This window comes from Pelobates fuscus, chromosome 4, assembly GCF_036172605.1.
Source record: "Pelobates fuscus isolate aPelFus1 chromosome 4, aPelFus1.pri, whole genome shotgun sequence".
NCBI lineage: Eukaryota > Metazoa > Chordata > Amphibia > Anura > Pelobatidae > Pelobates > Pelobates fuscus.
In genome coordinates, this window is record NC_086320.1 from 368,476,335 (window position 1) to 368,501,544 (window position 25,210).

A 25,210-nucleotide genomic window follows, 5' to 3' on the forward strand; every position below is an offset into this window, starting at 1 on the left:
CCAGTGTTGCACATAGATAGGAAGCACCTCTAGTGGCAGTTAGAGTGACTGCCACTAGAGGTGTTCCTAGGCAGCGATGTAAACACTGCCTTTTTTTGTATGAATTGGTATGGCTAGAGCAGGAATTCACCACCTTCAGCACTCCAGATGTGGTGGTCTAGATCATCTCCTAAAATGCTCTCACAGTAATAATGCAGGCAAAGTATCAGGGGAGATGTAGTTCACAACATCTTCACTGCTGAAGGTCGCTTTCCCCTGGGCTAGAAGGAAGTGTGGAATGTCATTCCTCTTATGGGGACCAGACCGTTGGTAATCAGGGACTCTCATTCAAAGTAAAACTGTTCAAGAAAACCACATAAACTCTCCCTCCTGTTATTGTTTTAATGCATGCTTCAATTAAAGGGTTGCCATAGCTGCTGTTCTTGAATATATGCATTTTTTAAAATACTAATTAAATTTACTTTGAAATATTTGTAAATTTGTATTTAAAAGCACTTCATTCCTTCCTTCATACTAATCACTTCCATCATCTTATTCTGCAGCAAATGCGCCAGAAGAGTAAGCAACAGGCGAAAATCGAAGCCACCCAAAAGCTTGAGCAAGTGAAGAATGAGCAGCAACAGCAGCAGCAGCAACAATTTGGATCCCAGCATCATTTGAGCCAATCTGGAAGTGATACCCCAAATAGTGGGGTACAGAGTCCTTTAACACCCCAGCAGGGCAGCATCTCCCCCCTTCAGCAGTCTTTTAGTAAAGATGGTTTTTCCAAGCACTCACTGCCCGGCACTCCCTCATACTCTGATGATGTTTTTTTAAAACCTCAAGCTCCTCCTCCAACCCCAACCAGATTACAGTTACAGGACCCCCTCCAGTTATCTCAAGCATCCCAACCACATTCACCACAGATGTTTTCGCCTGGATCTTCAAATTCCCGACCAACATCTCCTGTTGATCCATATGCAAAAATGGTTGGGACACCAAGACCTCCACAGAGCTATTCCAGAAGGAACTCTGGCTCCCCCATGGATATTTGCTCTTCCAGATCAATCACCAGCAGTGATGGAGCAGATAATAGACCATCCCCAGTCAGAGATTCGTGCTCTTCCCCCATCAGCAGTGACCCATCTCTAACGTTTGCAGATTCTCAAAGATCCTTAATGACACCAGAACAATTCTCCAAACCATTGACATTAGTAAGGATGTCTATTAATGCAGACCCATCTGGAGACAATTCATTAGTGCCTGGAAACAATGACCATTTTACAAAGTTTTCTCCTAGGTCAGAAAGGTTTCAAAGGCAACCTGTGGTTTCTGCTAAAATGTTTGATCCATATTCAAGGCCACCTCTAACTCCTACGCCTGGTGTTTCAGAAGGTAGCCCCGCACCATTTAAAACCCCATTGCGTCCACCTCAGTCCCCTCAGGATGCTTACAGTTCAATGCCCACAACACCAAGACGCATGTCTGCAGATCCATACGATAGACCTGTTTTGACCCCAAGACCTGACAGCTTCTCACATGAGCTTTACAACCAAACTGTGTCTCTTAGTCGTTCTGGATTGAATGATTCATTTACTCATCCACCTAGGTTTATGAGACAGCACAGTGACCCTGTTTCCCAATCAATTTGTCAGTCAAAGCCAAGTACACAGGATCCATATGCACAACCTCCTGGAACACCCCGTCCAGTAACTAACCCCTACTTGCCATCTCCTACACCTCAAAGACCTGTTGACCCTTACCTCCAACAGCCTTCAACTCCAAGACCATCTGCACAATCAGTTGATCCTTACAGCCAGCAGCCGTCTACGCCTAGACCAGTTATAGGAGATGTGTTTGTTCAGCCTTCTTTAAATAAGCGACACCATGATCCTTTTTCGCAGTCAATAGTTCTCAGGCCTGTTATGGATCCATACTCCCAGCCACCTAGAACTCCGAGGCCAATAACTTTAGATCCTTATTCTCAACCACCTGGAACACCAAGACCAGCTCCTTCTGATTCATATTCCCAGGCACCTGGAACACCTAAGCCAATTCCATCAGATCCCTATTCTCAACCTCCTGGGACACCACGGCCGATTCCATCAGATCCATATTCTCAGCCACCTGGGACACCACGACCCATTCCATCAGATCCCTATTCTCAGCCACCTGGGACACCACGGCAAATTCCATCTGATCCCTATTCTCAGCCACCTGGGACACCACGGCAAATTCCATCTGATCCCTATTCTCAGCCACCTGGGACACCACGGCCAATTCCATCAGATCCCTATTCTCAGCCACCTGGGACACCACGGCCAATTCCATCAGATCCCTATTCTCAGCCACCTGGGACACCACGGGCAATTCCATCAGATCCCTATTCTCAGCCACCTGGGACACCACGGCCAATTCCATCAGATCCCTATTCTCAGCCACCTGGGACACCACGGCCGATTCCATCAGATCCCTATTCTCAGCCACCTGGGACACCAAGACCTGTTCAAATAGACTCTTATTCCCAGCCTTCCCGAACCCCTAGGCCTGTTCTGTTGGATCCATATGCTCAACCACCACGAACACCAATGCCTGGTGCTCCAGAAAACTTTAATCATTCTCCTCTTGTTAGGACTGGTCTGCTTTCCAACCATGATGCCTTCCTGCAGCCTCCTCAAAACAGAGGGCCTGCCGTACAGCCTCATTTTATAAGACCATCAGATCGAAATCCTCAAAATAGACTATCCGGTCCAGGTTCATCTGACATGTTTGGTCCTGCACATGATCCTTATGATCAGCCGCCAAGGACACCTCGAATGCATGCCATGGACACATTCAGTGAAAACCATGATATTGCTGAACAAAGATCTCTATCAGAGGAGCATTTCGGCATCCCTCCTAATATGCCGGGTAGTCCTCAGGATCAGCAGTTTTCTACCATGCAACAAGGAGGCGCTGCTGGGATTTCTGATGCACAGAATTCACAGGTAGACTCTGAAGAGAAACTTAGACAGGTGAATGTTACCTCTTTGATTAACTTCCTTAATGTGTCATGTGAAAGGTTATTGTTTTACATTTGAATAGGTTATTTGAGCTGTTTGTTACTTGTTTGACTTATTAGTAACACTTGTGCAATTTTAATTTTTACAGTTGTAATAGTGTAGAAAGACAGAGCTCGTCGTACCCTGTAGCCAGGTAGCCTTTGCACAGAGAACTTGACACCTGGCACCAAGACTTAACTGTGCCAAAAACAAACCAATCTCTCCCACCCTACTTTATTCTACCCATTTCCCATGTAATACCCCTAGATGGTGGGTGATACACTAGTGCTGTGTTTTACTAAATGTATTACTGTGTGCTTTATGAATGTATAAGTGGCTGCTTGTATGCTATAACAGATTTTATTGGTGCTTTGTGCTGGGTGGGTACTTCATGTCATATCTGTATAGTTCAGGTACAGTTTTGTTGCCTAATGACCCAAAGATGTAGATCAGACAACCGGACTAAATTTGTCAAGCTCTGTTAAACCGTTACTAGTTTGCCTTTGTAATTGCGATACATCCTCTGAAGCAGTCTTATGAGTTTTTGTTTTGTGTTTTTTCATAACAGCGTCAAAAGCTGCGAGAGCTCATTCTGCGACAACAACAACATAAAAATGCTGTACGTCAGGAAAAGGCATTGGCTGATCCACTGCAAATAACACAAGGTGGGCACCCTATCCAGTGGCAGCAGGAAACCCTCAATCGGCCAAATGAGGTGTTTAATAGGCCACCACCACCTTACCCTGGCAATGTTAGAGTCCCACTTGGGCCAAAAGGAAGCCCACGGTTTACCACGTATCCCAAAGAGCAACGAGCACCATATCCTGGAAATGGACAGTACAGTAGGCCACAACTTACAGGAGATGTTTCCAACTTGGGCCAGATGAGGCCACCGTCTGGACATAGGTATGCCACAGTTCTGATAAGTGGATGTTCATTTTTTTTATGTTTTAAAACATAATTTAGATGGTGTGTTAATGTTGTGTAATGTTGCAAATAAAGTTAGATGGGGGAACTTTCTATACATTTAGAAAAATACCAAGAAAGGTTGATTTTGTTTATTTTATGATATATAAAGGGAACAGAGTAAGTCAATCATATTTAAACTTTCTAATAAAACTTCAGCAATCAGGAGTTGCATCATGTCACTAGGAGAAGTAAACAGTACATGAAAATGTAAAAGTAAACTCAACAGGATTATTCCATTGAAGCACATATAAGACACACAAATCTAGTTTGTAACAGATGGAATAACGAGAGCGATAAAAAGGAAGATTAACGTGTTCAGTGTGATTGTCTTATCATAAGCCAAAATTCCTGCAGCTTTAAATGAATTGGTATACGATGTGGAATTAGCACCAAGCTTTGTAGCATTAAGTATGTCCAATTTGCTCTTATGTATCTTTAGTTGCAAGTGTCTCGTGCAAGGTCAGAATTCTGCATGGATCCTGAGCTTGGGGGTACCTTAGATTGTGCCGCAGATATCATTAAAGGCTTCTGTTTTATGATTATGCAGGTTGTTGTAATAGTGATATATTTAGTAAATTCATTCTCCCACTTTGTATATATATGTATGTAGAGCCAGTATAGGCAAGGGAGCAGCATGAGGCTAAAATGTTGTTCTATGTCAAATTATCCCGATAACATCAATATTCTAAAACTGTTCTGTAACTTTACTACCTCTAATGATACAAATATGTTTTAGTATTAACTAGAGGTTTAACTACATTTGCAAAATAAATTTTTTTTATATGTGCTTTTTATTTATTTTTTGGCAGTTCTTCTAATATTTTAACGTATAATCCTTGTATTATTTTTCCCAGATTTCCATTTCCTTTGGGTCCTGGTTCTGTAATAGGCCATGAGCGCTTTTTAGGACCTTCATTACAAATGCAAGTTCCTGGAAGTTCTCAGCAATTGAGAAGAGACATGTCTATTGAATTGACTAGACCTTCAAATAACCCCCAAATGAATAATTCTGTTAGTCTTCCTCCACACTTTCCCCACCAAGGAATGCAAGTTCAGCAGCATAATATTTCTGGTCAGGCATACATTGAACTAAGACACAGGCCACCAGATGGCAGACCAACGATCCTTTTTGGTCCACCTCCTAATTTAGTGGGTACAACTTCTCAGCATCCAAGACATGGGGGTTATGTTATAAGACAAAATTTTCAAGGGCAAAGGCTGATGAACCCAACACGCGTTCCTCATTCTGGTATGATAAACCAAATGCACATGGCTTCAAATATGGAACATTTAATGCAGTCTTCTCAACAAGGTCACATAAATCCAGAACATCAGTCTGTTCTCCTGATGCATGGAATGGGCCAACACATGAATAATGATATGTACTTATCAGCTCCTATATCTACATCTAATTCAAATGAGGATACCAGCAGCTTACAAATTGGAAACCAGACTTCAAATGGGTTGGAGGAGAAACTTGATCAAGATGACCCCTCTGATAAAGATTTGGACGTAAAGGATCTGGTTGGTGTTGAAGTTAAAGATTTAGACGATGAAGACCTTGAAAATATCAATTTAGATCCAGACGATGGAAAGGGCGATGAGTTGGATGCACTAGATAATCTGGAAACAAATGATCCTCAACTAGATGACCTTCTAAGGTCAGGTAAATTTGATATTATCGCTTACACAGATCCAGAGCATGATATTGAAGATAAGAAAGACCTGTTCAATGAAGACTTGGACCTTGGTGAGGCAATGGATGAAAAGTTGGAAATTCAATGTCCGAATGAAGACGTTAAAGTAAGGGAAGAACCTGAAAAAAAGATAACTTCTCCTAATTTACTTTCACCACAGCATGTAACCAGCGCACCTCACAAAATAAAAACAGAGATAATCTCTCCAAGTACAACAGATAAATCTGTGTCTGAAATGCAGAGTGATCAGAGTATGGAGGCAGCAAACACTCAACAACATGAAGAAGTAGCTGCCATAGCAGCATGCATTGGTGAGCCATCAGAGACTGGAGTTCAGGAGAGCATGCCTAATCCAAATCTAACTGAAGGTACAACACAAGCATCTGCACAAGATGTTTTAGGTTCTTGCGACCTACCAGAATCCTCACCCGTTCTAACAAGCCTGTTAAAGAGTGACCAGTCGGAATCTGCTGACATGCAAACAATGGGTACGCCACCTGGTACCACACCAGCAATTCTGACTAGTTCTCAAACTGGTGTTTCCCAAAATGCAGTACCTTCTGGTCAAGCTATGGACCATTCCTTAACTACAAACATGGGACCAAGACTAAACCATGACATTTCACAGGAATCCCCAACAAATCCAGGTTTTATTTCCAGTCAGCCAGGTGGACATACTTTTGCCAGTGGGGATCAATCTAATCAAGCCATGCCTCTTGCTAGCCAACAATGTCCTAGTGGCTTGCCTGGGTCACAGCAAAACCGTGAGAGGCCGCTCCTTTTGGAGGAACAGCCTCTATTGTTGCAAGATCTTTTGGATCAAGAACGACAAGAACAGCAGCAACAAAGACAAATGCAAGCAATGATTCGACAGCGCTCAGAGACATGTTTTCCAAACATTGGTAAGTTCAGTGTCTCATGCGTTAAAAATATATAATTGATGGTAAAATTGCAAATACACTATAAAAAATATTATTCCCATTTCATGCGAAACAAAGACACAATTTTCTTTATCGATGTCTTACCTGTACTATTTTCCAGTAAATACGTTTATTTCAATTTCAGATTTTGATGCAATTACTGATCCTATAATGAAAGCAAAAATGGTGGCTCTAAAGGGCATAAATAAGGTGATGGCACAAAACAACATGGGCATGCCGCAGATGGTGATGACCAGGTATGTATATACTTAATTGAAATGTGGGATGCTTCTGCAGTACATGACTGTATTGTTTGTCCATCACAGGACATACCTGAAAAGAATAAAATTCTCATTGTGTTCTCGCTAAAATCACCATCTATATGTGTGAATGATTAATGATTCCTGCAGAATAATCTTATTGTAGATTGCAGGTAGCGACCAGCAGTGTGGAGTGCAGTGTAACAAAGCCAGCTTCAGGTTCCCAGCCTTGCTTTAAGAACTAATCCTTCTAGATGTTATAGATTTTTTTATTAGTTTTTTGTGTGCCTGGGTTTTAGAATATGCTATCCATGTAGAACAGCACTGATATGTTGCCGTAAATGAAATCTTAATCATTTTTCCGCTTATTTGTACAGGTTTCCTTTTATAACGCCACAAATCCCAGGAACACAACCAGTTGAAGGTCCAAATATTGTCCAACAAGCAAATGCTCAGGTAAGCCCTGTGACAATCTCTCTGTTTCCCAGCAGTATAAACATATGTTTAGTTTGTGGTTTTGATCAAAATGCGGTTTGTGTTATTTGCAGGATGGTAGCATACCACCCCAAATGATCAGGCCCAGTCCTCTCAACTTTGGACCAGGATTTGTTAGTAAGTGTAAACATGTTTTACATTAAGTCGTTAATAATGCAGTTTTTGTTGCCGTCTGTGATATATGTGATGATTCTCAAGTTGTGGCCCACATGGCCCTTTAATACCTTACAGACGGTACATTTTGTACTCTGTCATTTGAATGCGTTAAAAGCCCAGAACAGCACACAAGGTTATTTACTAAAGTGAGAATTGTGAGAAATGTGAGACCAAAATAGCCATATGGGAAAATTCTGTTTTAAATGTGACTATTTTTTGTGCTTGAAAGGGCACTATAAGAACTCAGACCACGGTACCCCTGTTCCCTTACACCTAGTTTCAGAGAAACTTTAATGTTTACATTGCAGGGTTAAGACAGCCGCTTCCAAAGACCCACTTGAGGCTCTTCCTTGACACGATGCTGTACGTCCTCATGCAAACAATGAGTTAAATGTCTTAAAAATCCCCATAGGAAAGCTTTGATTAAATGCTTTCCTTAGGGGAACCTCTAATTGAGCGGGCAGGTCTTGCTGCATATTGGGTTCCCCCATTGCCGTGACCTCATAGACCTAGGCGTTGGAACAAGGTAAGTAAAAAGGTTTTTGTTTCACCTTTCCATAACCAGAGAGGGGACCACAATGGCAGAGGATCACTATAGTGCTGCTTTACATTTTGAATTCAGTTAATATCCCTGTTCATGCTTGAGAGCTCCTTGTATAATCATGGGAGACAGCATGTCTGTTGATTCTTTATTCCTCAGTCTCATCTTGGAGATCAGCTTAGCATTCATTTCATTTTCACTTTTGGCCCCCTAACTGACGCTGGACATTATCACATTCTGCAGGAGGACATCAAGCGTCGGTAAAATCCCCATAGGAAAGCATTAAGCCTCTCCCCTTCCCCCTGCCCCCAACAGCAGGAACTATAGTGTACGGATTACATTTGAATTCATTACACTATAGAATAATTTTAAGTAAATTACTATAATAAAAAAAGTCTATAATCCCAAAAATGAATTATTTATGTTGCACATCAGATACTTTTTATTTAAATTGGTCTCTTAAAAAATTAGTTTACTTTAGTACCAATAACTAACAGTACCTGGTTTAAAAATATATACCGTATGTATTTAAAGCAACATTAATATACAATTCTGAAAATGAGCTCTGATTGAAGGGAAAAAATATTTAACCTCTATCCCCAGATGACTCTCAGAAACAGCAATATGAAGAGTGGCTTAAGGAGACACAGCAGCTTCTTCAAATTCAGCAAAAATTTCTAGAAGATCAAATTGGAGCTCACCGAAAATCCAAAAAGGCGCTTTCTGCCAAGCAGCGTACGGCTAAGAAGGCAGGTCGCGAATTTCCTGAAGAAGATGCAGAGCAGCTGAAACATGTCACTGAGCAGCAGAGCATGGTCCAGAAGCAGCTAGAACAGGTAAATAAACTGCTTGACTAGCACTTGAGAAGAATTTGATGGTGGTCATGAGTTTAGTTTAATTCTGAAGCTTGAGACATCTTTTACTCCTAAAAATCTACCAACAGTAATTTCAAATTACATTTTTGTGTATTGTTTGTCTCGTGTAGTCCACATTAGAGTCTGCACACTATTTAAGCTTATCCGTATATTATCTAATCAGTGTGTTTTGTTCCCAGATCCGAAAACAACAGAAAGAACACACAGAGCTTATTGAAGAGTACAGGAATAAGCAGCATTCTCAGTTTTCAGTGACCCCTTTGATACCTGGAGTCCCACCACAACAAGCATTGATTCAGGGTGTACCACCATCCATGAACCAGCAAAGCCTCCCAATTCCCCAAACACTGCACCCTGGGGGACTTATCTTACCTGCACAACCCAGGATGCCCAACTTACCAGGATGGCAACCTTCAAATATGCCCAGAGCTCTTGTTCCTATGACTGCACCTAGGATGCAGCACCCATTAAATTCAGATGTCCAGGGTCCAGTGGTTGCTAATGCTGCTTCTAATGCACCACCAAGAGTGGAATTTGATGACAACAATCCATTCAGTGAAACCTTTCAGGAGCGAGAGCGCAAAGAAAGGTTACGAGAACAGCAAGAGCGCCAACGAATACAGCTCATGCAAGAAGTCGATCGTCAACGTGCTTTGCAGCAGAGAATCGAAATGGAGAAACATGGCTTGGTTGCACCAGACTTGAATAACAGACCTTTGCAGCAGATGCCCTATTTTACTTCTGAATTACCCAGTGAATTCATGCAGTCTCCACAGTCACAAGCGCCAGTAGGCCTTGCTTTACCCCATCAAAGCATGCAGCAGGGTTCTCCTCCAACTACTCCATTTATCCAGACATCTGAGAGGAGGCCACTGAAGCAGTCATTTAAACAAGAAACTCAATCTGTTTCTGGAGAACCCCAATTTTCAGCAATTAAACAATCACCTGGAAAAAAATCTGGTTCTGGGTTTGCACAGGCACATCCTAGATCTTCATTTGTGTCTGGAATCTCATCTTCTCCAACAGCTGATGATGGGAATTCTTCCAGTCAGAGCCTCTTTGCAATTAATACATCTAATTTTCAAGGGTCGAGTCAGTCCCTCATTCAGGTGTATTCTGAAATAATTCCTGAAGAAAAAGGAAAAAAGAAAAGACCTCGGAAAAAGAAAAAGGATGAAGACGCTGAATCTGTCAAGTCACCATCAACTCCTCGTTCTGACACCACTGCACCATTAACCCCAAGCCTTTCTGATGCCTCAACCCCAGCAGTCAATGTTCCCAGTGAACTCTGCTACCAAGAAGAACATGCTGCTGATTTAATTCGTTCATCAACTCCCAAATGTGCAAATAAGGACAATATGGAGTTGGAAGATCCACTTTTGCCCACCGATGTGAAGAAAAGATTGAAAGAGACCAGTCTGGGCCAAGATGCAGTCCCACTTCACACAAAAGATATTTTAAAAATTCAAGATATAAAATTGGAGCAAACAGAAGACCACCAGTCTCCTGAAGACACAGACAATAAAATAAAACATTCTGTCGGACTTAAGACAGAAGATGACAAAGCCACATCGCACAATGCACTTTCATTGGAGATACCTTCTTATACAGCTTCTGGTCCCTCAGGAAATGAATTACTGAAACACTTACTCAAAAATAAAAAGCAGCCATTGCTTTTGCATCAGAAATCTGAGGAACATGTACGATCAGAAGAGGACTGTGCAATTGAAGCAAAGATAACTGATAGGCCAAGCCAAATGAATGCGTTGGTAAGTGTGTCTTCCCAAAAAGGTGGTTGATATTATGGATTTAAATTTAGCCATTAAAAATGTCCATTTATGTACATAGTATCTACCTATTCAGGACCAAAAAATGTACATACTATCTTGAGTTGATCAACTTTTAAAGCATATATTTCTCTTATTCTGTCCACATTCTGGATAGTAGTCTTGCCTGAAAGTAGCTTTTGTGATAGTTTTTCTAACATTATATATTCATTTGCATTTTTGTTGTATTTATCTCTCCAACAAGCTAAGGAACCTTGTGAGGTGATCGTTTGTAATGTTATACAACGAAGTAGAGTAAATGTTTTAATTTTTGCAAAATGTTTTAAAACCTGAACGAGAAACTTATTTAATTCTCTTTCTTCAGCACGTTTCAGAAATGAAAGAACCGCCAGACGGGTTTAAGATTAACCAAAGCATGCTCCACAGAACGGATTTTGATATGGACAAGAAGAAACCGAGGAACAAACGTGTACAAAGGGCTGTGGAGAAAGCAACGCCGCGATCCAAAAAGAGGAAGAAGGAAGAAGAGCAGAGGCCCGCCATTTACAACAATTCAGAAACATTTACACATATAAAACAGGTAAAGGTGCCTCCGATGTGTTCCATGGACACATACATTAATAGTGGAGCATGCTGACCGTTTCTGCAGTAGTTTGTGTGGGAAATTGGCTTTGTGTATGTGTGTGTGTGTGTGTGTGTATATATATATATATATATATATATATATATATATATATATATATATATATATATATATGTATGTATGTATAGTGCGTGTACATGGGATTTTCTAGCAAGACCAGCACCTTTTAATAAGCGTTCTACGAATGGCTAGCATTGTGCTTTGTCTGTCTGTAAGGTGTATCCATATTCAATTATCAGGATTAAAAATGAATATCCTATGTTACTAGCCAGGCCTTAAAAAATACTCTCCAATGCAATTCTGGAGGGTCCATGGCATACTCATGGGGGATAAATCTTCATTTGCCAGTGCCAAATGGAAAGTTTTGAGTTCCGCTGTAATATTTTTATTTCATTGTTTTTATTGAGGCATATGTGTAACAGACACCGGTAATATGGCATTGACTTATCCCTACAAAAGTAGGTAATACAAGAAAATGATAGTACAGTGCATACAATAACCTATATCGTGATGGACTATGAATGCTCATGTATTGCCCTTTGCAGAGTACTCAGTCCTCTTTTAAATTAAAGTAAAAGATAATATATGTGCATCAAAAGATCTCGAAGAGCACAGAGTGCGTAATAATCTAATGAATAACTAAAACATGAATAAAACTGATCGTGCTGAGTCCTGTTGCCATTATCGAACTAGTGGTGCATAATATGTTACATAGAGAGAATGCACCTTCGCCTGTGAGTAGGTAGACAAAATGGAATAGGGGATTTGCTGGGGAGGTCCTACTATAATTAATATGATCATACACAATATAAGATACTTGAGGTACAGAAGTCACTGTAAAGCGCTGCGGAATCTGTTGGCGCTATAAAAATAATAACTTTATTATTAATTATTAAAATAATAATTAGGATAATTTCCTTCTTACAGTTTTATTCAGGGAGTAGAATAAAATTCCTATACTATATATTTTTAAAATGTGTTTTTTTCTTTTTAATGTACAGTTTCATTTCATGGTAAGTCCTACTGTCCTGATTGCTAAGTAAAGGATGGATAATTTCATGTTTTCTTTTTCTCTTTTTTCTTATCTCCAGCAACTCTCCTTGCTTCCCCTCATTGAGCCGATCGTAGGAATGAATTTTGCACAATTTCTCCCTTATGGAACCGGCCCAATTAGTGCTGGGAGCCGCTTACTCGGTACCTTTGGCAGTGCCTCCCTGGAAGGGGTTTCAGATTATTATTCCCAGTTGATATTTAAGGTTTGTATGTTTCAACACAGTCAAGATTCACTCTTTCAGCGCATGAGATAAATGAATTGCTAACGTTGGCATTCCAGCTATGTAGACTACCTTTCCCATAATACACAGCAAAGCGTTCGATATGGTAAAAAATTTTTTGTTAAATGTAGTAAAATAGCCTAATGATAATAGAAAACTGTCTTCTATTGATATCACATTAAAATAATTACAATTTTAGCGGCCACTCTGCAGCAGGAGGTCGTGGTGAACTCTTCGCTTTACTGATTGCAAAAGAGAACAGAGTGAATACTGGGACACTCTGGAGTCCTTTAATTGCCAAACCAACATAATGCAAGCTAAGCTGGCTTAGGCACACATGTATGGGGAAATACTGAGGTTTCCAAGACATTTTGCTGATTAATTGATCTAAACATAACGATAAGTACGAGAACAAGAGGTCAGACTGCATGGTGGCAGATACTGGTTTCAGGGTGACACTTGGCACACTGTACAATGTTAATTTATTTTAGTGCAATCAGAAATCAGTCAGGATTTTGGCGTGCAGATTACATTCTTACAACAAACACTGAAACAAAACATGAAGGGTTAGGGAAGAAGGTTGAGGAATTCATAGATCTTGGAGGTTTTATTTATTTTAATGTCAATGTTTTGCCAAAATCATAATGACCCCACCTCTTTTGGACCCTTGTACATGTAATTTTTGTGCCCACATGCTTAATGCTTTCGTTTGAAGATCAGTGGCAATGTTTTTATTTGAATAATCATTAATCTTGTGTGTTCACAGCAAAATAACCTTAGTAACCCGCCTACCCCGCCAGCATCGCTTCCTCCCACCCCGCCGCCTGTGGCCTGCCAGAAGATGGTAAATGGTTACGCAACCACAGAAGAGCTTGCTGGGAAAGCTGCTATTCTAGGTGGCCACGGTATGAATTTCATATATATATACACACACACACCATCAAAAGTTTTATTATTCTCTTGTTTCTCTCATTGTTTCCCCCCCCATGCACATGTCTTTAAAAGCCTCTCTAATATTACCTCCTAATGTTGAGATGTATGTTTTACGTTATGTTTTACAGTACTGAGCACCTTGATGACTGGTTGGATTTTAATCCATAGCGTGTGCATATTGCGCATTGTTCTGCTTTGATTTTACAATCCTTATGGACAAGATTTCTAATGATGATCTACCAGCAATCACTGGCATAAATCAGATTAACTGTTAAGAAGGACATAATCCGAAATGTAGCAGTATCATCAACCTATGACTAATAACCTTTCCTGGCTATTCTGTATTGCACTGTAAGATTGTGCAGCTAGGGCCAAATAGTTGTTGAATTACAGCTCCTGTGATCCTCAACTAGCTCAGAGGCTGACAACGTATAATGTGAGGAGTTTGTCAGCAGTTGCTCAGCCTCGCCTTAGTCCATTATATATTGTGGGTAACTTGCAGTTTCCCTTCATTCAGTTCTGAAACCATAAAAATTATTTTGAAAAAATACTTTTGATGCCACCTTAATTTTTTTTTTTTTTCCCTTCCCAGTTACCAAAGCTCTAGGGCCCAAACAATTTCAGCTGCCTTTCAGGTCCCAGGAGGATTTGATAGCAAGAGCCATGACTCAGGGACCAAAGTCAGTGGATGTCCCTGCTTCTCTTCCCACCCCACCCCACAACAATCAAGAGGAGTTACGGTATGACCATCTGCTAGAGACCTTGTGATTAATACGAACTACCAGGCAGCTTAAAGACACATTGTGCCATGTCAGATTAATTCACCAAGGTAGCTGCTGTCCTTTGGTGTGATAGAGGACACGTACAAAACAAGACAATGGCAGTAAGGTGCCCACATTGCGGAGCAGAAGGCATGGGCACTGTAACTGATGCAGAGGAACAGTTTAGTGAGTGGAATCTGATTCAGGGCCAGGTGATGAGGTAGCATATTAAATAATAGTGGAAGCAAATACCATTTTTAAAGGGACTCTATTGACACCCAGACCACTTTCACTTATTGAAGTGGCCCGGGTGCCATGTCCCTCCCCGTTTTACTCCCATCCTGCAGGAATGGCAATGTTTTATTTGCTGTCATACTGAGTCACTAGAGGCGCTTCCTCTGAGAGAGGCCATCTGGTTGGCACAGCTCTGTGTTTTGCCGCACATGTGTTCTAGCCTCCCAATGCTTAAAATGGGAAAGCCTTGGACAGCAGTTACAGGCTGGGAGTGCTGGGGTGGATAGCCGTGGACAACTTTGATGACCTGGGTGAAGTCAGGGGTGAGTTAGTCTTGGACAGCTTTGAAGGAGCATTGGGGGTGGGGTACCCTTGGACTACAGTAAAAGGTTGGGGGCCCAGGGTTGGGTAGGTTATCCTTGTAATGAATATTCCATGTTGGCTTTTTAAATAGGAAGTCCAAAATAGACCAGCTTGGGGTATAAACTTCCCCAAATCAACCACATTGAGATGGAGATTTAGTATATTAAATTTTCATGTCTGTGGTCAGCTCGCCACAAGACAAATTTTCCTGATTCCCTAGTCATTGAGTCCAGCGGCAGCAATTTATTGTATTCCTTCAAGCTGTTTATACAGGAAATGCCACTAACATGTACCAGTGTGTTTCCAGGGTTCAGGATCACTGTGATGCCAGGGATAGTCCTGACAGCTTTGTTCCCTCCTCGTCACCTGAGAGTGTGGTTGGCATGGAAATCAGCAGGTATCCGGACTTGTCACTAGTGAAGGAGGAACCCCCCGACCCTGCAACGTCCCCCATCATTCCGATCCTTCCCAGCAGCACAGGGAAAGGTAAGGACCACAAAATAGCATCCACAACGGTAACATAGTTTTAATGAGAACCTCTCACCCAAGGAAAAAAGTTATTTATACACAGCAATTGCAATGTCACTATGGCAACAAATGGAATAATCCTGCTGATTGCTCTAATTTTACTCATATGCCCCAGTTTAACTTTTATATTAAAATATTTCTAGTTAAATGTCTTTGGATACACACACTCCGATGAAGACAATAGTTTACATTTGTTTCTAATCATTAACTTTACACAGTTTCCTGAATTTAAATTTTTTCAGGGTCTGAGGCCCGAGATTTCGGAATGAAGAGAGAGCCACCATCCGTGTTCTTTGGATCTCAATTTGTACAAGTGCCCAATGGTCCGAAATCTGGTCTGATCTCTGTGGCGATCACTCTGCATCCTACAGCAGCTGAGGTAAATGAGAAATCTAGAGACACTCAATGTAACACAATCAAGTAGCCAGCTTACACACCCTCTCCCTGGGGCAGCATCCATAGTGCATTTTATTAATTCCTGCTTTACGCTGTGACACAAATGCACTACTTTGCTTTTCCTTTTTGAATGGAGAAACTATGTTTTAAAATACTGTCTATTGTAGATTAATACGGAAAGTTTGTGTTGCATACTTTACTCTGCTTTTTGCTTGATGGTAGACGTTAGTGTGTTCAAGTTAATTTTTGTTCTGTTAATGGTTTTTCTAATGGACCCGATCATTTTATGGTTTACCACAATGTGATAGCATAAGGGCTTCTTTCTATAATACACATAGCAAACAGTAGAGGTCAGCAGAGTTCAAAAGAAGAATTTCTTAAAGGAAGCTTAAGGGTTAGAATTACAAAGATGTATTCCTCACACTAACGTGTTCCACTGCCTCCGTGGTGTAGATGGTTAAGTAACGCTTTATTCACTTACCTGATTTCAGCACCCAGGTCCCTCGGCTCTGGGTCACACTCAGACATCAGCCAATGGGGGAGGAAGGCTGCATGTGCGGCAAATGCCATTGCGTGCATTACGTCTTCCCAATAGGAAAGCGTTGCCTCAATTCTTCCCTATGGGGTTTTGCTTAATGCCAGATATCCTCATGCAGAGTCAAACTTTGTGAAATTATCGGAATCGCTTCTATTAAGGTAGTCTTAGTACTGCAATGATTTACATTGCAGGACTAAGGGGAACATGGACAGTGCACAAAAAAAATGTAGATGAGATGAAGTGGTCTGGGTGCCTATAATGTCCCTTTAAGAGTTCCATTCTGCTTCTAACAGCACTCCATATTATTTCATTAAAGTTCCAGGTCAAACAATGATAGCATGTAATTTAATCTCTAGAATATCAATGGAGTTATGGCTGCATTTGCTGACCTTCTGCAAGTTCGAATGCCCACCAGCTATGAAGTAAGTGGTGCAACAGAAGCACCTCCTGTCATTTTAATGAATGGCCACAGAATAAACTCCAATATGGACTACAGGCAGATGTCACTTCTACGATCTAGACCAGGATCCATTCCTCCAGCAAGACTGATTGGCTCGTATGGAATGAAGCCACAAAACCTGCCATTTGTACCAACTAGCAATGGTAAGCACGTTCCCATTCACATTTTGAAGTTGTCTAAAATAAATCAATGCTTCAATAATTTATGAACAGATCCTGTGAGTCTTTGAGATGAATTGAGTGCAGTGACTACTCTAGTACTCTCTGCAGCAACTGGACATTAGAACGTCTTGCTTGAAGAGATAGCTAATCACGGGTCCATAAGACTCTATTTAAATCCTGATCAACGTCAAGTCATTCATTATGTAGATAAATAGTGATGAACTATTTCCAGATTAATAGGTAAATAAAATGTAAAGTTGTTCATTGAGTGTACATAGATTTGCAGAATAATAAAGGAATTATGGTTATTTTCTGAACTTTATTTTATAAAATGTTTGCTGTAAGAAAAGTGCATGTTATCTCTGCAGGGATATTAATAGGATTCATTTACCAAAAATGAATATATGGCCTTGTGCTACATCAAGAATTCCTATTTCATGCTCAATAACCTCTAAAAGCATTTTATTAAAAGGAGTGTTACTTAAATGCTAAAAAATATATATATTTTTTTTACATTTTTATTAATTTATTTATTTTTATTACATTTTAAATCGATTTGAATTGTAAAATCAATATTGTAAATACACTGGAGGAGCCGGATGGGGATTGGCAGATGTTGTTTAGTTAAGCTGTTCTGCGGACTATTTAACTTCTGCCTTACCAACTGGTGTGTCTTTTGTGCAGGTGTCCCAGGATACAAGCATCACAATCCAAGCGTCGGGGATTCTCCTGTTCGGAAAGACTCGTGGTGTTCTCACTGCAAGGTAGTGGTGCTAGGAAGTGGTGTTAGGAAATCACTGAAAGACCTGAGTTTTCTGAAGCAGGTACACAGCATTCACTGGCTGCATGGCTTGTTAAAGAGACAGTAAAGCTTATGGCACCCTATATAAAGGAGTACATTTTGAGACATACTATTACAGGTTCTGTATTATTTGTGGAAATGACAAGTGGTTTTTTTTTGTTTGTTTTTTTGGCTCACAGGAGTTTCTTCAGAATCCTGGAAGGGTGGAAGGGGACATGGTCTTTTGTAGCAACAATTGTTTCCTTTTGTATTCTGCTGCACAACCCAAACACGGAGAAAGCAAGGTAACTAACAACAAAACTATTCCACAACCAGAATTCGTGGTTAGTGTATTGCAACAAACAATTGTATGTTTTAGTGGTACGAGAGCTTAACCATGAAATCTTATACTTTATAGGTGACTCCAGCTGAAGTCATGGATACATGTTAATGCATTGCTGTCTTTTCGGTCGTTTTTGGTAGCATTCGGTAGCATTTTATACAAACTTGAACAACAAATGCAGACCTTATCTGTATTATGCAAACCACCGTTTGAAGGCAGTAGTAGACTGAGATTTGTCAGGGTTTGAGTGCTGGCAGTTCCCCCAAATTATGTCAAATATTCTTAAACGGAAAAAATTATACAAATGTTTTTTAACTAAAAAAAACTGTAAAATAATGAAAAACTCTATTATAAGTTGTAATGTTTAAAGTTTCCTCTTATTAGAGAAAATGCATTTTATTTTCAAAATGTATTCTTTATATTATTAGTAGGATCCATGTTTGTTCATCTTGCCATTCTAACTTTTGTTATTTTCCCACAAAGGATCGCTCTTTAACACCGCCATCATTTAAAGCGGCTCAATCAAAGTCATGTCACCAGTACAACAACAACACGTCCACCATAGACGTTCACTGTCTACCACTGCTGCAAACGAAAATCTCCCCTCCTTCATCCCCTCCAATAGCATTCCCTCCCGCTGCTTTTGAAACCGCTAAAGCTGCAAAACCGGACGAGCTAAAGGTCACTGTGAAGTTAAAACCACGGCCTCGAGCTATTCACAGTGGCCTGGATGACAGCCGTCATAGTAAGAAATGGAAAGGAATGAAGTGGAAGAAATGGAATATTCAGTTTGTTATCCCTAAGATGCCTTTCAGAACTCAGTGTGATGATGATATTGATGACTTTTTAAGAAGATTGGGGACATCATTAAGGCCAGACCCGCTGCCTAAAGACTTCAGGAAATGTTGCTTTTGTCACGAGGAAGGTGATGGAGTAACAGATGGACCAGCAAGACTGCTCAACTTAGACCTTGACCTCTGGGTCCATTTAAACTGTGCTCTTTGGTCCACGGAGGTTTATGAGACACAGGCTGGTGCCTTAATTAACGTAGAACTAGCATTAAGAAGAGGTCTGCAGATGAAATGTGTGTTCTGTCACAAAACTGGAGCCACCAGCGGTTGTCACAGGTTGAGATGCACCAATATTTATCACTTCACCTGTGCAACTAAAGCACAATGCATGTTTTTCAAAGACAAAACTATGCTTTGCCCCATGCACAAGCCAAAGGGAGCACATGAGCAGGAACTTACTTATTTTGCAGTCTTTCGAAGAGTTTACGTACAACGTGATGAAGTGAGGCAGATAGCAAGCATAGTCCAGCGTGGGGAACGTGACCACACTTTCCGCGTCGGAAGTCTGATCTTCCATACAATCGGTCAGCTGCTGCCGCACCAAATGCAGGACTTCCATTCTGTGACTGCTCTCTTCCCAGTAGGTTATGAAGCCAGCAGACTGTACTGGAGCATGCGCTATGCCAACAAACGATGCCGTTACCTCTGTTCCATCGAAGAAATAGACGGATTACCATTGTTTACTATTAGAGTCATTGAACCAGGTCATGAAGATGTCGTTCTTATTGATTCCACCCCAAAAGGTAAAAACAAAACAAACATGAAGTTGCCGCTTATTTTCTTTGGTTAAAGTATTTAGACGATAGTCAAGACACTGGAATGTATTTGCTTATTTACCAATAATGTTAATTCTAGACATCATTTTATAGACTAATAGTGATTGTAGCGATAAAGATATAATTTATTAATGTGGTGGCAAACACAGTTTTTCATCCTTATACCCATGTGAGTAACTAAATGTCTTTGGATCATGTACGCGACAATATATTGAAGAGTTGTTCTACTGCAAGATATTATATCAATAGTGTTATCTTTCTCGAATGCAAGTTCACTTCCATGGTAACTCAAAACTAAAATGCACCTTTTTTTTGTAAGTTTCCCTATACTGTACAGTTTTAATACATTTTTTTAATTTATTTTTATTTTTTCCTGTTTCAGGTGTTTGGGATAAAATTTTGGAGCCTGTTGCAAACTGCAGAAAAGATTCCGAAATCCTCAGGCTGTTCCCAGTCTTCCTGAAAGGGGAAGATCTGTTTGGTTTAACAGTCTCTGCTGTTACACGGATAGCAGAATCGGTATGTCATGGTTTGGCATGTACATGTAATTTGTCATTAAATCGACTTAAAAGAGCACTAGTATGTGCATTGGTTTTGCTGTCACTCTGTCAGGACCTTGCATGTCTCCCACTGAACGTCTTCATTTACTACTACTTCTTAGGAATTTACCTATTCATTGTACTCTCAAAATACTTAGCAAATACACATATTAATCTGTGTAACAAACCTGACTTAAACCTTTTTATCAAACCCATTTACAGTTATGATGAAACGTGCCAGCTCTAGAATGCATGCACACTACACTCTTTGTAATTCTGATCCTTGCTTTTCTCTCTATCTGTGCTCTCATTCTGTAGCTCCCAGGTGTGGAAGCCTGTGAGAATTACACTTTTCGATTTGGCCGAAACCCCTTGATGGAACTGCCATTGGCCATCAACCCCACCGGCAGTGCTCGATCAGAGCCCAAAATGAACTCGCATGTCAAGAGGTTTGTGTTAAGGTATTTTCCTTTAATTTCCCCTTGTACAGCCCAGGGTTTAAGGCAATCTTAGCAATATCTGTGCTTTTGTCTATTGCTTACAAACCCTGTTGTCTCTGACTGTGTGTGGCTCGTACAACCACCAGTGTTGTCCTCGCTAGGCAGCTTCATGCTTACGCAGAAACAGCAGCTAAAAATGTCCCTAAATGGAGGAAATCTTCAGTTTTCCCTCTTTCTTTTCTTTGTCGCAATCTAAAAACATGCAGGCCCCATACTTTAAACAGCACCAGCACTTCAAAGTCTTTTCAGAGCACAGTCACGGGAGAGCTAAATGCACCGTACAGCAAGCAGTTTGTCCACTCCAAATCCTCCCAGTACCGAAAGATGAAGACCGAATGGAAATCCAATGTGTATCTGGCCAGATCTCGGATTCAGGTGAGCGCCACAGAGCATGTGATCACTTTTACCAATAGCTGCAAACTCTTAAGATGGAATTGGTTGCTTCAGAGAGGGCTTGATGCAGTGAGGGTGTCAGAGCTGCAGATCTTGTAACTAAACAGATTTACCGTGACTGCACTGTCACTATCATAAAAGGATCACTATAGGGTCAGGAACACACACATGTATTCCTGACCCTATAGTGAAAATCCACCATTTAGGTGCCTTCCCCCCTTCCGCCTTAGCTCCCTCAGAATGGGTTTAAAACTCGCCTTATTTTCAGCTCTCCACGGGTCCCCCGCCCCCTTGGTGACGTCATCAAAATTGCAGATGTTTAGCCAATCCAATGCTTTCCCATGGGGTGGGGCCAAACGCCATTTTGGCCAATCAGCAAATCCTCAGAGATGCATTGAACCAATGCATCTCTATGAGGAAAATTAAGCGGGAATGCTGAACGGCAGGGCTGCTTACTGTGCAGCCCTGAGCCAGGAAGCCCTTCCAGTGGCCATCTGAGGATTAGCCACTTGGAGATGTCCCTAGGGGCAATGTAAACACTGCCTTTTCTCTGAAAAGGCAGTGTTTGCATGAAAATGCCTGGAGGGAGCTATTATACTCACCAGAACAACTACATTAAGCTGTAATTGTTCTGGTGACTATAGTGTCCCTTTAATGTAACGCACCTTCCCAATGATTGCCCCCACGTTTTCTTCTAAAGATCATTCACTAAGTTTCTATATTCCTCTAGCAAAGTGCAAGTCATGTTTACTAGAGGAATAAGAACATCAACTGTAGTTGTTGTGATTGAGCAGGAGACCCACTCATAGGGGTAATTTGCTGCTCTCCCCTGTCACTCCATTATCTGCAAGGAGGGCTATGCCACGATTTGATGGATAGATGAGCTGTAGGAATCAATACATTTGTAAGCACAATGTTTATGTAACAAACATATATGTTCCATGGCAAGTATGCTTTAAGTTCCCTGAAGGTTTTCTGCACCGTGCAAGTTCATATAAAATACTTTCTCTTCCATTTTGGGTCTGGTGTTAGATATTTGTTGGTGTAATAATTTTTCTCTGTTTCTGGGTCTGGTTTTACATATTCGTTGCTTCTGTAATATTAAAGAGTTACTCCTTAAAACGCTGCACATACTGACTTTAACCTATCTGCTGCCAGAGGTGTAATTCCCTGTCATTGGGGCATCATTAGCCAGCCCATTCCTCCTCTGAAAGCGGCTAGGGGGACTTCCACCAGCAGAGGAGGATTGGTTGTTTCAGAGTCTGGTGTTCTATATTTCTTGCTATAATATTAATGATTATTGTATGTTTCAGGGTCTGGGGTTATATGCTGCTAGAGACATTGAAAAGCACACCATGGTCATTGAATACATTGGAACCATTATACGCAATGAAGTAGCCAATAGGAAGGAGAAGTTGTACGAGTCCCAGGTATGGCGTTTGGTGTCTGGATAATAAAAATAGTGCTGTGATGATCACCATTCCCTCTTACTGTCTGACTGTGCTCCTTATTTGGTTGGCCAACATAATTTGTTCTGCAATTCCAGAATCGTGGTGTGTACATGTTCCGCATGGATAACGAACACGTCATTGATGCAACTCTAACTGGGGGACCTGCAAGGTGCGTAAATACATTTTGTGTGTTAGTTTGTTTTTTTATACACAATACAGCAGCACTTCCAGGCTTGTTTTATTCTGTTTGTGATGCACTTAGTGTGTGTCTGGCAGTTCTCCTCGCCCCCCACACACCCCAATCTGGTGGTTAAAGAGCAGCCACAAACAAACAACATATAATTCCAGTTGGCAGTAGACTGAGCAATGTGACACTGCTTCTTTTGGCTTCTTCAGCTGCAACCTGTCTTCCCCAATTACACCAAAACCACTTCTATTCTTCCCTCTGTACACTTCTTCTATATTCATCACTAAATAGACTGACTGTTGTAAGAGCCTCATAGTACGTATCCATTTATCTGGGGCTTTTGTGGATACAGTCTTACTGTGAACTTGTATTGCCCAGGATAAAACATATTTACGGTTTCCGATTCTCAAAGACAAATGTTGATGTTGCTGTGACCTTAATTCCTGTCTCTTACAGGTATATTAACCATTCATGTGCGCCTAACTGTGTGGCTGAGGTTGTCACTTTTGAGAAGGGACATAAAATAATAATCAGCTCCAGTCGAAGAATACAAAAGGGTGAAGAGGTATTGTTACACTCAGAAATAATTTGAACACACTGTATATTAAATATTTCTCCTAATCATGTTTGCATTTATGTTTGCCTGTGTTATGTATATGGTGGCAGTATGTAACCAGAATACAACCACCAGGGGTCGCTATCCCAATTAACCTGCCTTTAAAACTCTTATTAAATCAGTGGCTGTAGTTCCAGTACCTAGTGTTTATACACAATCTAATACCTTACTAATCAGAGAAGCTTTAGTGTCTGCATGGGATAGGCATAAGGCTCTCCTAGCTATAAGATAAGGCCAGGGACTAATGAAAGTATTTAGAAATTTGGGCAGACTAGATGGGCCGAATGGTTCTTATCTGCCGTCACATTCTATGTTTCTATGTCTGTTCTGTCTCCCCACTCTATGTACAAAAGAAAGTCTAATTCCTGACACCTGTCTGTTCAAATTTTTTATCAAGTCAGGGAAAGAAGACCTTGTCAAGAAATGTGTGAAAATATGTATATCTCTGTCTGTCTATCTCAGTGGTAGGAGTTTTAATCAGAGATATGGGCTGTACATGGCTTGATTAATCCCACAGTCCAGGCTTGGTTTACAGAGATCTGACATTTTATTTGTAAGGACTTTTTCAGCCCTTGATGTGTTTTTGTTTACAGCTTTGTTATGATTATAAGTTTGATTTTGAAGATGACCAGCACAAGATCCCATGCCACTGTGGCGCTGTGAATTGTCGGAAATGGATGAACTGAATGAACTCCTTGCTACACCAAGGTTTTACAAGTCCCTGATATGTGACGCAACATGCAGAGGAAATCTACATTTCTGTTGTAACGAACCTGCTTAGCAAGTGAAACAAGCCGCGGTCAGGAAGGAGGCCATTGGCCAAGAAAATCGTGGGCTTCTCGCGAAAGCCCGGATGGTCACTTGGTTTAAGTCCGGCACTTGTGCTTTGAGCTAAGTGAAGCAAATGGAGCAGCAGGTGGTCATATACATGAATGTAAGACTGATATCACCAGCGAAGTGAGATGCCCAAAGTGCTGGACACAGCCTTATCTGAAAAAGGGGCAGGCCCTCTAATTAAGAAAACTAAATAAACGTAGACACCACTGAACAAGGAATGTACTGAAATGACTTCCTTAGGGATAGCGCTAAGGGAAAATAACTTGCACTAAAATACACTTAAATACTTGATTCCATGAGTCAGTTTATTGTAGTAGTTTTTTTTTTTCGTTTAGTTTTTTTCGGTTTTTTTTCTGTAAAATAAGAGAAACTTTTTGTATTTATTGGATAACTGAATGAAGCTATTTTTTAAAAGAAAAAAAAAAATTAGAAGAAAGCCACGCTGCTGCTTTTCCCTGCAGAATTAACGATGTTACTTTGTACAGAATTGTAAATATTTTTGCAAATAAAAACAGTATAAAAAAAATAAAAAAATAAAATAATAGATTGACCAAATGCTACCAAACTCAACAGCAGTTTGGGTGCTACTTATGAAATTATAATAGGGATGTTACAATATGATTTTGTGTTCTTATAATTTGCCGTTTTAATTAGTGCTTAATAACCAAAACCGTTAAAAGGCAAAAAAAAATTATTAAATTTTTTTTTATTATTTTAGGTAGGGGACAGGATTAACTGTTTTTTTTTTTGTCTTTTGTTTTTTCTTTTCTTTTATATATGTAGTTGTTAAAATTACATGTTACATTTATTTTCCTTCCTTTAACAAAAAAAAGTGGTTGTAACTAGCGTTTGATTTCACATTTCTTATCATTTTGTAACATCCCTGTTTCTTCAAGTCAGGTTTTTTTTGTGCTTATAATTTGTG

The 25,210-nt window shown here is 40.5% G+C and overlaps 1 protein-coding gene across 12 annotated transcripts in view; it reads left to right on the forward strand.

Moving 5' to 3' along the window:
• KMT2C (lysine methyltransferase 2C) overlaps positions 1-25,004 on the forward strand; it is a 162,588-nt gene extending 137,584 nt beyond the window's left edge. For 9 of the 12 annotated variants that reach the window (XM_063452686.1, XM_063452697.1, XM_063452691.1 and 6 more), the window contains 25 exons: positions 543-2,993; positions 3,589-3,926; positions 4,844-6,588; positions 6,752-6,863; positions 7,244-7,322; positions 7,415-7,478; positions 8,662-8,894; positions 9,113-10,702; positions 11,085-11,300; positions 12,455-12,619; positions 13,404-13,542; positions 14,163-14,310; positions 15,236-15,414; positions 15,699-15,835; positions 16,747-16,993; positions 17,696-17,835; positions 17,993-18,097; positions 18,619-19,729; positions 20,145-20,281; positions 20,620-20,762; positions 21,008-21,176; positions 22,508-22,624; positions 22,741-22,814; positions 23,289-23,397; positions 24,042-25,004. In XM_063452686.1, coding sequence (XP_063308756.1) covers positions 543-2,993; positions 3,589-3,926; positions 4,844-6,588; positions 6,752-6,863; positions 7,244-7,322; positions 7,415-7,478; positions 8,662-8,894; positions 9,113-10,702; positions 11,085-11,300; positions 12,455-12,619; positions 13,404-13,542; positions 14,163-14,310; positions 15,236-15,414; positions 15,699-15,835; positions 16,747-16,993; positions 17,696-17,835; positions 17,993-18,097; positions 18,619-19,729; positions 20,145-20,281; positions 20,620-20,762; positions 21,008-21,176; positions 22,508-22,624; positions 22,741-22,814; positions 23,289-23,397; positions 24,042-24,134 — 10,041 coding nt within the window. In that variant the 3' untranslated portion in view covers positions 24,135-25,004. The remainder of the gene's footprint in view (positions 1-542; positions 2,994-3,588; positions 3,927-4,843; positions 6,589-6,751; positions 6,864-7,243; positions 7,323-7,414; positions 7,479-8,661; positions 8,895-9,112; positions 10,703-11,084; positions 11,301-12,454; positions 12,620-13,403; positions 13,543-14,162; positions 14,311-15,235; positions 15,415-15,698; positions 15,836-16,746; positions 16,994-17,695; positions 17,836-17,992; positions 18,098-18,618; positions 19,730-20,144; positions 20,282-20,619; positions 20,763-21,007; positions 21,177-22,507; positions 22,625-22,740; positions 22,815-23,288; positions 23,398-24,041) is intronic. The other 3 variants (XM_063452688.1, XM_063452693.1, XM_063452690.1) reach the window with 3 other exon arrangements.
• The last annotated feature ends 206 nt before the right edge of the window (positions 25,005-25,210 follow it).